At 30.9% G+C, this 15,339-nt stretch overlaps 1 protein-coding gene across 7 annotated transcripts in view; it reads right to left on the bottom strand.

Annotated features, from left to right (window-relative positions):
* Positions 1-15,339, bottom strand: part of LOC107448763 (SLIT-ROBO Rho GTPase-activating protein 1) — a 231,283-nt gene that overhangs the window by 49,870 nt on the left and 166,074 nt on the right. The window contains exon 1 of one of the 7 annotated variants that reach the window (XM_087151253.1): positions 6,185-6,724. The exons of 5 other annotated variants lie outside the window; for them this stretch is intronic. In XM_087151253.1, coding sequence (XP_087007379.1) covers positions 6,185-6,239 — 55 coding nt within the window. In that variant the 5' untranslated portion in view covers positions 6,240-6,724. Of the gene's footprint in view, positions 1-6,184; positions 6,725-15,339 lie in introns of those variants that run through there. One more of the 7 variants, XM_087151256.1, reaches the window with a different exon arrangement.

Below are 15,339 nucleotides of genomic sequence, written 5' to 3'. Positions count from 1 at the left end.
GCTGGGTTAATGAAGTGTAGTGCACATCTCGGTTGAAAAGGCTTAATTAGAGACTCCAGAAAGGCAAAAAGGTGTGATCAGAATAGAGACAGGTTGTTATCCTAGCGTGGAACATGGTCTGACCCAGGAAGAAACACACCGTTTGCAGTTGTCCACGTGAAGATGGTGGACATAGGTCGTTTCCTTCGATTGTCTCGCCGGTTTCCTGAATGGCGCTTTGTTTTCATCAGATGGGATGCACCAAAAAGAACCATAACCGTTTTAAATTGCGCATTTTTAAAGTTGATGATGAGAGTTGCGTGTGCTAGGTTTGAAGCGTGTTGTGGAAATTAAAGTATAGAATAGAATAAAGGATACCATTAGAGCGCTTCGTAGAATTTGCAAGAAAAATGGTAGAATATATTTTTGTTGTTAAAATAAATAAATAAATAAAAAGTAAGATGTCAAGAAACATAGGGTCAAAAAAAATAAGATGAATAATGAGATTTCTCTGTTGCTATACAAACCAACGCTACACAATACATCTGGATAAAATTTTTGGATATTTTTCTTCCTGCTTGTGAGACATTTTTCACCTTCAGATATATAAATTAAATGGTCAATCTAAGTCTCAATCATATGGAAGTTCGAGGAGGGGTTCTTCAACTTTTTAAATGAAATCAAAATAAAGGATAAATGAATGACTAAAATCCACTGGGTGGAAAAAGAAAGAAGAAACATCAAAGTATAAAATATTTTTTGTTGTTGTTTATTCCCATTTCGAAGATGTAACACGAAAACAATGTAGACAAATCAAAATTTTGTTTATACTTATTCGAAACAAACTTTTTCCAAAAGAAACTCTCGATTTTATTTTTACTTGAAGCTCGAGAAAGTGTTTCGTGATTTTTTTAAAAAAAGGGGGAGACAAAATGGTAAGTTTTACGTCAAATAGCGTAATTAGTCTTCGTAACGACTTCTACTTTTACACTTAATAAAAACAGGTAGTGATTACGCCCCATTCTTACTTTCTATTTTTTCCTTCTCGTTTGCTTAACGACGTATGAGTTACGCAACTCAAGTGTTTATCTGCATTAGAAACTTTTTCTTTGCGAGAAACTTTTGACATTTTGATGGTCTTAACACAATCGAAAAAAAAGGAGGTAAATTGATAGAAATAAATACTTTGAATAAAATGATTTGAAAACGCCACAATAATATTGTATTTAAAAGCCGAGATTAACCCATGTAAATATAAAACTCACGTATATAAGGATTGTTATCAAATATTATAACACTCATTTTAAATTTTTTCTTCTTTTTCTAAACTTTAGGCATTTATAAAGCTACTAATTGCAGCATACAAAATAATTCGTTTTCATACACTTTATAATCAAGCATTAAGAACCCACCTATTTATAAAGTATGGATACTCAATTAAAAGGCAAATGAAAAAGGAGAACCCAATATTTCCATACAGTTTATATTCAAACATTAAGAACCAACCGACTAATAAAGTACGTTTACTCAATTAAAAAGCCGACTCCAAAGGAGAACCAAATATTTTCATACAGTTTATATTCAAGCATTAAGAACCAACAGATTTGTTAAAAAAAAAAAATATTAAATTTAAAATAAATAAATATTCAATTAAAAAACTAATAGGAAGAGAGACAGGCGATTTAAAAAGATAATCAACTAAAAGGCAGATACTTAAAAATTCAATGATATTTACATATAATTTTTATTTAAGACTAAGACAGACGATCAAGATTAGATTTTAAAAAAAAAGAACAAGCAAAAAGCTGTCCTTATTTGAATTTGGAACGATACAATTCGAATTCGGAATATTCTACATGGTATGAAATTTCTTTTTTGGAATAGAAGTTCTAATGGAATAACTTCGAGTTGTAATGGAATTTTCTGAAAATACAGCAGTGTGTAGATTAAAGCTGATATAGATATTTGTTTTCATAAAAAAGCTGAATCAAAAAAATTTTCGTTTCTTTCATGATTTCAATAATAAAAAAATTACTTCAAAAATTAAAAAAAAAGAGGTTAAAATATAATTAAAGAAACAGGATAGCGACAATGGATAGTGCAATCTCAACTTATGTTCAAATGGTGTCAAAGAAGACCACCATGAAGCACACAACACGCAAGTTTAAGAGATTAAGACTCTTTGACAGACGCATCCTAAAGTATCAAAAGAGGATTTAGGGGGGAAGGAAGATCAATAGAATACACCCGCATAAATATGTAAATGTCAAAATATCTCGACACGTCATCGACAAAGAATGATAATGTAACATATATTAAATCCAGTTACCCGACGTAGGAAATAGGTTGATCTCAGTGAAGCAAATAAATACAGAAGATTGTAATTGATTCTTATGATTGCTAACATGTCATAATTTATGATAATTAGGGCAGTGAGAAAAGGATAACTAAAAAAAATAATCGTTTGAAACGAGGATGATAATTGCTGATAAGCATTTACCAGATTTTTTTTTTGTAAAAATTACATCATAAACAGCATTACATAAATAACATATGAGACGTTGGCTATTACATTGATACAAGAATAAAATTTAAAATATTATTTTAGTTATTTCAAGCATAATAATTTTTAATAATCCAGAGTATTGACTAAAATGCATAAGTGCCATTAATGAAAATAATTTAATAAATAATTGCTAGAGTTCGATCATAAATCGTGAAATATCGATATACGTATAAGTATCGTGATAATGATATTATAACGATATATCTTGAATATCATTAATACGATAAATATCGAATATACGATAACTATCGTCAACGATTAATATCGAATACTATAATGTACCCAGTAGTATTGATAACGATAATTATCGATTTCGAAAATCTCGCGCTAATTATAAATAACTATAAATATCGAAAATAATATATACCACAATATTAAAGTTTTGGTATCGCCTAGGACAATTAGTCACACCTCTAATTTTTTTAAACCTCGAACTCGTGAAAAAAGAATACTTAAATTGGATAATAGATAAAAGGAAATGTTATTTTGTTATGACTTTTAAAGTAATTACTATTCGTTAACTTATTTTTCCTATTGACAAAGCAAACTGATTTTTTCCTATGAAAAAAGCACTGCTTTGTATCACAACTTCAGAACATATTTGATATCTTTGTTCGACAGTTAAAGATAAAGATAGTAATGACCGTAATTGAAAAAAGTATATTTTAAAAATAAATCAATACACCACGATTTTATCTTTGTTACTTCCTTAAACGAATCTTAGCTGTAATCAATCTCTAATTTCGCTCATACTTTTCACAATGAAGCGATTTAGCATACACATCAATTAAATTTTCATCAGTCATGCTATAACTATTCACGATTATCATTATATGTAAACAAGAATTTGTTTTATTGGCCACTCCTAAATCGTGTCTTTTCAGCCAGCATGAATCTGCTGAAATATCATGATCAAGGTCAATGTTAATGAGCATGGAGCAAGAATCGCACGCAGGTTTTTTTTTAATTTACATAACTGGCAGCATGTAAGTAATAAAATGTAACTTTCTTTGATAAATATTAGGATATTTTTAAAAATTTATTTTGATACCTAGAGAAAATGAGACAAAATTTAACAAATAAAATTAAAAGCAAATTGCTTTGTTTAAGTTCATATCCAGTTTTTGTGGCAGTATAAACTTTTCCTTTGTTAGATAATTAAATAACAATTAAACAAATTATCAAATAACTTAGGATATTTAAAGAACTATTGAAAGAAGAAGACAAGTAATTTTTCACCGTAAACAATAATAGTTTCAGAATTATTCAAATCATGTCGATACAAATAATGAAATAATAGTTTCAGAATTATTCAAATCATGTCGATACAGATAATGAAATAATAGTTTCAGAAATATTCAAATTATGTCGATACAAATAATGAAATAATAGTTACAGAAATATTCAAATAATGTCGATACAAATAATAAAATAATAGCTTCAGAATTATTCAAATCATGACGATACAAATAATGAAATAATAGTTTCAGAATTATTCAAATCATGTCGATACAGATAATGAAATAATCTTTCGGAAAAATTGCATCTAATTCCGTAACTTTATGTTTAGTACATTTCGTTTTTTGATGTTTAATGCAAGATTATGTAATCGGCTTAAAACGATATTAACAGAGAAAACAACTTAAAAGTAAAAGACAAACAGTTTTTTCAATCAATAAAAAGCATAATTTTAAAGCAATATTTTTCGAGAAAAAAAAATACATCTCAAAATTTTAATTATGAGTTTGTTTTAAGCAATAGCAAGGTTTTACCAAAAACATAAATGCCGATTAATTAATGTCTTAAATCGATTGTAATTTAATATAAGTTAAAGATAGCCATCCAAGTTAAGATTCACCAAACTTGCCATCATTCGCCGGTAATTTTTCAATAGGTCTTATATCTTTACGGAAAATATGAATAAGGCTGGACGATAGTTTTTGGCAAAATATGATGTAGAAATATAACTCGCCTGTCTTTTAAAACAGTGTTATTATTATTATTATTATTTTCAAGGAAATGAGAAGGTGATCGTCAATACCTTATCACTGAATTTTACATCTGAATAACACACAGTATTTTCCGATACTACAGTTAGTCTTACAGTTTTATTGAAAACAATGTAGTTCTATCCGGTAATTTTTCAATTAGTTTCACAGAAGTATGGAAATGTTTATGATGACTTTCTCCATAAAAAATTCTCCATATTTTTCTTCATAGTACTATTTTCTATAAAGATGTGGAAAATTCTGAAGAGCAACCGATACCTTTTTCAGTTATATATTTCAACTCAAAACAATATTTTTTCAATTATTTTTTATATCTTAAAGGGAATTACTACGATGCGAAAGTTTTCATTTTATGCTTTTTATTAGTTTCAACCTGGCTAAAATGCATTTTAGGTCATTTTTTTAATATTTCAGATAATTTTCTCCCTTTTATTATGAATAATATTTTTTATTTAATCAGCATTTTGCTTGTAAATGATTTGTTTTCTATTACAAATTATTGTGAACTTTGCATTGAATCTTTTTAATAAAAATATCCTCCAATAACAAGCGTCAATGTTGAACTGAGCTTTTCAAAATATAAGAATTTGCCGTTGGACAATAGGCAATCTTCCAATTTAAAAAAATAAAAATACATTTTATAATAATACAATGCAATTCTGATACACTTGAAGATAAATACTAAAAATTATTATTGTTATTCTTTTTTATCAGGTATTTATTGATATTTTATTTTATTCATGATATACCTACAGGGGGGTGAGACAAAACTCATGGGCAATTAAAGGTGTGATAGGAAAACATCTATCACCATACAATGAATGGACAGAGAGTAAGCAGTGAACCACTAGAAGGTATACCTTAATGTCACATAAAAGAACACAACACCAAACAGGTACTAAATTACTGCTATTGACAGCTTGTATGGCATAATTACAGAAACTACCTTCACATCTGTAACTTAGCGATCGGGGCACGTTATTTAATATACGTTAAATTAATTTAGTACATCCTCTATCTATTTGGTGCTTGGTTCTTTTATGTGACAGTAACGGAGATCTACTAGTGGTTCACTTCTTGCTCTCTCCGCCCATTCACTGAGTAGTTAAAATTGCTTGATAAGATGTTTTCTAATCATTCCTTAAATTTTTGCCTCCGAATTCCAAAACATCCTATTAATTTGATTATTTATACATTTTTTTTTAAAATTTGAATTCATAAAAACAAGTTACAATTCATAATTCTTTATAAGTTAATAAATATGAAGCATGTTTTTGAAAATTTTGAGGGCATTATCGATCATTTTTTATTGTTTCTTTAGAGGCCTTATTTAGTTTTTTCAAATATTAATTCATTTATTAAATTTAATTAATTAATTTTAGTTTTATGTTGGAGAAAAAATTTTGATTATTTAATAAAAAGTAACTAAAATAAAATATTTTTATGACTTAAACAGTTGACTTAATTTTTTTTTTACATTACTAGTTTACAATTTATTACCAGCAAACTAAACTTGAATGAATTGAATTGCAGAGTATATTTTAAACCTGCAGCATTATATCACAATTCATTCAGAATAACACATTTAAAATAATTCTAAAATAATTTCAGCTAAAATATTTCAACTTACCCATCCAGTCTACTTCAATCGGTGCATTCCAACATACCATTCCTGTGGTCCTCATTTTAATAAAAATTAAACAGTACACTTAACAACTAATACCATTTTTAGAAATCAAATTTGAGAGAATCCCAAAAAGATTGTTTTTTAATCATACACATCACTGTTGGAAACACATGGTAATCACTTTTGTGACATCACGATAGGAGAATTCGATTTCACATTGTAGGACCATAATTAACACCAGAAATATAATTCACATCATATAAAAACCACAACTACTAGGTTGGCATTTATTGTAAATTACATTCAGGAATACTGCTTGAGTATATTAAAATTCAGCGGTAATTTGCTTGCTTGTTTACTTTTTAATTATGATATAAAAACTTGATTTCGTTGTAGGCAAACGTATAAAAAAAAATAAGCGAAAAAGATTTAAAGAAAACGAAACCAAGCTGAAATGAAACACAATGGGGAAAAATGAACTTCACACAGAAGCAGCTGACATAGAATTCAGCTCCCATATGAAAAACTCCCCGAACGCGTTACAGAGTTGAGGTTTGCTGGAAGAAGAAGGGATGCGGTGAAACTAAAAGTTCGCCAAAATCTAATATATGCAGCCAAGGTCAGGCAGATTCAATGTTTCTTTTGACTTTTTTCTCATTTTCAATTAAATTTGAAATTAGACGAAAATGAGTACATTAGTTTCATTAGAAAATTATGACCAAATCATAATTTTATAAAAAAAATATATATCAGGTTCTAACAAATTTTTACGTTATAAAATCAAGCTAGGCAATCAAATATCAATATTAGCTAATCAAATATAATAATTAAAAGCATAAAATCAAGCATGGAAGTAATTTTTTTTTTTAAAGTAAATTATGCTTAGAAAACTTTTTAATAAAGAAATATTGATGCAATTTATAACTATTTATTGGAATTATCTACTGCATCGAGTAGTTAAGAAAATTGTTTTTTCTTTTTCTTTTTATTTATTTTTTTTTTTTTATTAAGAGGACTTAATTGTATTTTTTTCATAGCCAACTTCACACTGAAGTTGTACAATCATGAAATCATTATAAATTTTGAAAGCTGATAATATACCTGTGAATAAAAAAGTTCGATTGATTCTAAGCAGAAGTTTTTTTGGTTGGTGCTCTTTCAAATATTTAAAGTGAAATGCAGCATTTTCGGAATCGTATACTTTATTACTATCGAAAAGGTAAAAATACTGTTTGTTCAAGGGAAAAAAAAATTATCCTATGTGTATGGAGCTGTATTAGATAAGACGTGCCAAAACTGGTTTTCGAAATTTCGATTAAGATGCATTAAGTTTGCTTAAAGATGCTTGGCCAGTTTAGGTTGATGAAGACATAATAAAGGCATTAATTAGTGCTAACTGGCAAAAACAAATCGCGTCAGATCGCTGAATGATTAAATTTAACGTATGTATTCCTCACTTTCTTACCGAAAGAAATTTATGATGTCGTAATTAGACTTCTGCTTCTTAAACATCAAGAAAATTGTACTTTTTTGAAGGACATCAGCACTAGGAGCAAAAATGTGTTATCTAGAAAATTTGTTCATGTCTATAGAAAACTTCTTAGGCGATAATGCCTTTACTTCAAATGAGAAAGTCAAAAATCACCCGGATCAATTTTGTGACAGTAAAGAATAAAAATTTCATGAGCTAGGCATCATGTTTCTGCCAGAAAAATTGCAAAAAAACATATTATACCTAGCTCAATATGCACTGCGGAATACACGAACATCCTCATTGTAAACAATAAAAAAAAAAAAAAATAGTGCGTGGAGTCACTCCGCGCGGAAGAAGTTAAACTTCGTAACCTGCGACGTTAATTGTAGAAGAATCAGCAGTCGTAGAAGGATCACTAATTCTATTCAACGGCTCTTTTTCCTGCTCCGCTCGCTTCCGTGCTCTGTAATAACGGTAATATTGTGCATTTTTCCCTCGTGGACCTCTTGAACCAGTGGAAGTGCTTGTGGTTGCCTCATCGTCTCGCCATGGAAAATGTATTTGTATTAATAATGTATGTGAATACGTCATAATGTAATTTCAAAACAGAAAACCTAGCAATCAATTGATATTCACAAGAGACATACCTTGACATAACCTTAAATCCGTCGCATTGTCCGTGGGATTGTTTTCACTCATTTTTTACAATTGTTATCCAATAAATTTGAAAATAAAAAATACTATCCCATTAAATTATGTGTATCAAATCAAACTAAAAAAATTTTATAGAAAAACAATATTTTTATGATTTTTATTATTTTTATGCTAGTGAGAACCAAAACAATATGGAAATGAATGAGGGAAAACTGGATCCTACCACGTGATTTAACGCAACCTTGTTGGAAGTCGCATAAGAAGTATAACTTCAATAAAATTATTTTATGTTTTTTTTTTTTTTAATAATTAAAAAAAGGCACAGAAATTCACTTAAATTCACTTTCTTTGAGAGGGAAAAAAAACGTTTTTAGTTGAAAAAGGTAAATTTTTAGCAATTCATGGTCCAAAACTGACACTTTTAATGAAGAAAATATCTAATATTTAAAGAGAACAGAAATAAAATGAAGTCAAAATCAGCCAATAATCGCTAGGTAGCCAATTCTGGGCACCCCAATCGTTCTCACGTAATCTGTAGACAACAAGAGAGTGAACCACCACAAAAAGGAAGTAACCAACAGCAAGCGGCAGACTGACAAGCGCAACAAAATGTTTAAAAAAAAAAGTAAGTTTCCTACTCTTCACTTCAAAAAAAAGTCACCCCCAGACACTCCTTTTTGAATGGTAAATAAAGTGAAAGGTCACCAGTTCGCTTAAATTCAACACGACGATATTTAATTTCAACTTTTAATTAATTTGCGCAGATTCTTTAATTATAGATAACAAACTGTTCGGCAAGAAAAAGCACCCACACTTTTTTTTTCTCTTTCGTATTTGGGCATCCCTTTTTTTCACACGCCTACCCAACTAAAGGATGATTCATAATTTACTATGCACTTTTGCACCATGAGGTTAGAGAGGTTTGCGGCTAGGATGGGAAAAGAATTTAATAGGATTGCGGCTAAAACTCGGAATAATTTATGATATTTTATATCAACCATAAGACCTAAGAAATTATCATATGCCTAAATAAGGCGGTTTTTTTTATTTTATTTTATTAGAAGATTATTTTGGTACTTAGTTATGCATATATTACCGTAATGGAAATAATCTTGTGATGACGCACAAAAACAAGTATTTTAACATTATATCCAGTTCTCCACAATATATCTTGTAATGATTACCTAGATTCTCTAATTAAGGTTATATGTACATTATTTAATATCATTTACACGTAATGATTAGCTTAAATTAAAAGACAATAATTACACACAGTTTCCTTCTACCGATGGAAAAAAACTAGAGCTAATTGTAAATCTAACTGAATTAAAGAATAGCTATTTTAAAAATAAGCTAATACAGGGTGCGTAGATAAATTTTTTAACAAAAAATAAGCAGCTTTTAAGTACTTTTCAAGCATTCAAAAAATATTTTTAATCACTATCCAAAAAAAAAAAAAAAATTCATTAGGATCTATGCAGTAATAAAAATTTTTTTTCTCTATAGCTTAAAGTTCTTAATTTATAAACATAAAATTCAAAAACATTTTCAAAAACTTAACATAATCATGATAAAAATAACAAGTTTGTGATAAATATTGCAGAGAAAATTGTGAAAATCATACATTTTTCGTTATTCAGAACGACAATTGATACGGCAAAGAAAAAATATCTTTTCAGAAGATAGAAAAGTAAGAACTTATTACAAACTCCGAATAAAAAAATAAAAAACACATTTAAGGCCTTTTAAAAAACGTAAATCAAAATTAAGCACTTTTTAAAAACGCTACGCACCCTGTAATATCAATAAAGGTGAAATACAATGGGAAAAAAAGCTACATTCTAGATAATTCTAAAAAAATACTTATTTTATTTAAAAGCTATTTTTAACTGAGTAAGTTTATTGACCGATTGATTATAAATAAATAAATAAAAATATTTGAAAGAAGAAAAAGTACTATGTATTAATTTATGATATGAGCGGCAGTTGACAAAGAAAGGAAGGAAAAAGGTACGGGGTGGAATAGACAATGACAGGCCCTTATCGCCTAGTGCCAGGGCATCAAAAACAACTCATTTATTTCCACTCTAGACGACAGGATATTTCCTTTAAAAAAGATTTCAGCTTGCGTCAAACACAATGCTTCAAATCTAATTTACGCGCCGTTTTGTGTTATTTCTTAAATAAATTTCGTTTGCTTAATACAGTGATTCTCAACCTTTTTTTCGTTGCGGCACACTTTTAACGATTTCGAAATTTGACGGCACACAATGAAAAAATTAGATTAAAAGTTGTTTAATTACCTATTTTACACTGTGTTAAATAGTTTGTGATAATAATTTTGAATGTGGAATAAAATAATATGCACTACAAAATCACATTTATTAAGGGATTAATTATTTCTTTCGACCAATTTTTTATTAGTTAGTAACAGTTATTTATTTTTTTTGCTAGTTATAAATTGTTAGCTTGTTTTCTATAATTATTAACTGTTTTTTTATTTATTTCTTGTTGACCAGTTTTTTTGCTAATTATTGTTAGCTTAATTTTTGCTAATTATCCTTTGTTAATTTGTTTTTTATATATTTGTTTTTTTAGTTATTCTTTGTTAGTTTGCTTACTAATTGCATAGCTTACTTTAATGATCAGCTCTTACAACATTTTTTAAAATTGTGTGTTAAACACTTCCATCTTATTTTAAGATTGTCAGAGACAATAAAATCGCCGACGAAGATGCTATCACGCTGTTAAAGCGTGGGAAAATTTTAAAAAGTATATACATATACACTTTTCCTTATTTTAAACTTTACTCATAATTAAAAAAAGCATTATAATTTTTATTGTATCATTTTTAATATTTGGCGGCACATTTTAAGAATTTGGCGGCACACAAAAGTGCCGCGGCACAGTGGTTGAGAATCACTGGCTTAATAGAATGAGAAAAGAAAACAAACATGCCTCTAACAATAAATAGAACTTATATTTATTTGATTACGTTAGGTAATATTAATACTTGTATTCTCTATTTTGAATTTATCTAAATAAACCTTTAATGTCTTCGTTGTAATTTGTGTAAAAGAAAATATTAATGACCCAGTGTTCTATTTCTCCAAAGTCATATGAACTGCCTATTTCGCAATGCTCCCCCCCCCCCCCGCTTTGATTTTTAATAATTATTTTGAATGCAAACAGCGAGGGCACTTTTGAGAAAAATATATAAATAAGTAAAAAAGTGCTTAATTTTGGAAAGGGGGGACTTAATGAAAGATTTTGCGAAGAGTTTGTCGGGGCCGAGATAGCCTGGTTGGTAGGGCACTGGGCCCATGTCCAAGAGTTCGCGGGTTCGATCCCCGCCAGCCCAAAACTCCCCGTGTTGTAAATGGTGACTGATGCACGTTAAATCTATCGAGTCTCAAAGTCCTCTATGTTCCCATAACAAATCATACCTCTAGGGGTACTGATCCAGGAGTTCCCTTATCATCTGGGTTGGGATCAAAATTACAAGGCTACGGAGTTGAACATTAGTAGTCGTAAACCCGAAATTGGATTGGCTGTTCTCCTCGTTAAACTGTTCTACCTTAAAGTGCTCGACTTCGCGTGCAGGTCGTCGGCGGGGGTGCCATCCCCTTTGCAGAGGATCAAAATTGTGATGGCATGTCTTCGGATCATCCTCAGGGATGTTTCCCAGACCGTCGCCAATAGCCCATTGTGCAGCTCTAGTGCGACGTAAATTAACAACAACGGATTGGCTGTTCAACGACGGATATAATATAAAATAAAAAAAAGTTTGTCTAACGTTAACTGTAACGCCTTATTCACACTGCGATTGGTTGGGAAATTTCCGTGCATACGCTGTGAAGCTCGTTAACAAGAGTCGGTGAACCGTGCAGCTTTGCAAAATCTCTCTACGGGTGGTGTGATCGATCGCTTGAATGAAATGTCTCTTTTCGCTACTGACCGACGATCGATTGGAGCAATTACGGTATTAATTATGATACCGCAATTGCTATAATCGATCCTACAACTATTCTAAGCAACGTATTCCAACACAAAATAGCTCTTGTAAGCTGGTTGATGTCATCGGACGTCCAAGTGGTATGGGCCATTCCCTTTTACACAGATATTGTAACTGATCCAATCCTTCTAACGGACATTCAAACTAATTGTAAATCTGTTTCAATTTAGAATTTTATGACAACCCATTAAATTCTGAAGTGAACACCGATTCAAAAAGTGGTTGTTTATGTTTTGAGAATGCCGACCGGCCTGTGTAAGGGGCAGGGAACTGTTCTTGCATCAGAAAGGTTCTGGGTTCGAATCCCGGGCAAGGCATGGATGTTTTTTTTCTCTCTATCTGTGTTCTATGTCATTTCTCCTTTGTGTGTGAATGTGACTCGCCCAATAAACGGGTATGACGTATGGGTGTGACAGAAGCCAAATTCTTGGCCATAGATGGCGCTTCTGGAAAACAAGAACAATCGCACCCCCTCTGCCTGAATGGCATAAGTCAACAACAAATTACTTATGTTACTAGGCCTGATTTATCATAAGGCTTGGAAGGCTCGGGGCCCCACATTTCTAAGGCCACCCAAAAAGTTAAAAAAAAGGGCAAAATGCTATTTTTTTTAAATTGTCAATTAGAATTATGAGTAGACAAAAATTGAAATAAATGCAAGCTTAAATCTTCAAATAAATCATAATTCTTTTATGTTTTATTGCACTTAAAAGCAAATTGTAAACAAACAAGTAAATTTAGTTTAAAGTTTCGGACGGAGGGGGCCCCGACAATTCTGATTTCTAAATCAGGCCCTATTTATGTAAAAGAAAAGTTTCTCTAGCGATATAGTGTCCTCTAGCTTAGAACAATTCAGGCAGTAATCATAATTCAAACAAGATATTGGTTAAGTTCAAATTGTTTAAAAAGTATATAAAAAAAAACTATTATTATAGCTGGATTATGCTGCCTACGTTATCCAAGGCCTAAGAATCCTATTGATAATAAGTTAGCAAAGACCAGGAATTTCATTCAATTTAAGAATGATTGTTCCATTCCATCATCACTTCAACTATTGATCGAACATGGGAGGTAGAGGATTTCTATTCTCTTTGGAATGAGTGACTGAGTCATGCCATTTCCTGTCGATAAACACCGACAAATGTAATCCACCAACATCCCCAAAAGAGTTTCCTTCAATAGCCCAAGACCCTTCTTCAGTTTCCTGATTTACAGAAGGGAGATATTTCATTATCCCAAAAAGGATGTCGGGAATAGATGCGTGAATGATAAACGTGCGAAATCATGTTTATCTACGATGAAGTGTGCAAGAATCTTAAATTATTCTCATTCTTCGTTTAGTCCCAATAGATAATGATAACCAGATAAAGGAGAGTTTCTTCGTTATTGTTCGTAATTAGAAACATCTTTTATGAAATCTGGAGTGTATTTAACACTAGATTGCCCGAGGAAGTCATTGTGAATGCTTTTTGAATTCAATTAGAAAAACAATGATGTATATAATGACACAATTTCTTTGAATTTTGTGACTTTTTGTACGACATATAATTTTTTTTATTGTTAATATTTACTAATAACTTGTTATATAACTGTAAATAATATAAAAATATTTAAAATTAATTTTAAACAAATTTCTTTACACATTATTCTTTCACAATCCAGTTATTTTGACTGCTTTTGGGCAATATAAGTATATACTAAGTTTCAGTCTTACTCGTGTTAAAGGTGGTGGAGATTTTTTTTTTTTTTTTTTTTACTACAAACACAAGGTTCAAAATTAGAGGTGGTCCGAGACCAGTTAAATTTGAATCAGACCACCATGAAATAATTATCAGTGGTCCTCGATCAGTAATCAATGTAAGGAAATGACATAGTGTTTTTTTTTTTCTTTCATATTTTGGTTCGTGTTTTGTCACAAAATAGCATTTTTCAATACAATAGTGACATTACGAGCCGTAGTGGATGAGGGGATAGAGCACTCGCCTTCCAATGATGTGACCCGGGTTCGAATCCCGACGATGGCTGGTCGAAACGAATTCCGCACCCGGCTCGCACCGACCACAGTGCTGACGTAAAATATCCTTAAAGGTAGACGGATCATGGGATGGAATCTCCTTGTCGTCAGGCTAACCATGGGATGTTTTCGTGGTTTTCCTATTTATGTGACGCAGATGAGGGTTAGTTCCGTCAAAAAGTTGTCCATGAAGGCAAATTTCTCCCAATACTTAATCCAGGAGTCCGCTTGTCTTCTGGATTGGATTCAAAATTACTAGCATCGTGGTGGACTATTTGATGGAATTAACCTTTGCTTTAGAGAGAGAGGAAAACCATGAAAATCTCCCACGGTTAGCCTGACGGAATGGGGATTCTGACCATGATCTGTCTACCACTTAAGATATTTTACGTCAGCACTGTAGTCGGTGCGAGCCGGGTGCAGAATTCATATCGACCAGCCGCCGAAGTGATTCGAACCTGGGTCACCTTAATGAAAGACAAGTACTCTATTCCCTGAGTTACCGCTACTCTACCCTAGTTAATATGCAGGTTAGTCAGATAATGTGAATATTAATAGCTTTTGATAGAATTTAACATAACGCCCTATGTTTCCATGGGAAATAAATAAATAAAACCAGCAGAATAATTTTCCAAAAAAATAAATAAGCGGAGATTTAATTGAGACAAAACTAAAGTAGAAATTATGCCAGAAAGATGTAAATAGAGTTAAATTTATCTATATTTATTCGGAAAAAAATAAAAAAAAATTAGAATGATCAAATTCTAATCAAAAGAAATGCCGGCGCATTAAGTCAAAAAAGATACACCCAAAAAAGGACACAAAAAAAGGGGAATGCACTAATAACAATGAAAAAGTGATAAAAATGTCCATTGTTTATGAGATTTTCTGTTGCTTTTTTTCCCTTTTTTTTTGCGAAGGTTGAAAATGTCACGTTCTTTTCCTTTTGTGCTCCGTAGCCATGCTCATGTACGATGCGTGTCAAAAACAAAACGTGCCAG

Source organism: Parasteatoda tepidariorum, chromosome 9, assembly GCF_982258835.1.
Source record: "Parasteatoda tepidariorum strain Cologne lab strain chromosome 9, Ptep-v5.0, whole genome shotgun sequence".
Taxonomy (NCBI): Eukaryota; Metazoa; Arthropoda; class Arachnida; order Araneae; family Theridiidae; genus Parasteatoda; species Parasteatoda tepidariorum.
This window is presented reverse-complemented; position numbering and strand designations above follow the sequence as displayed.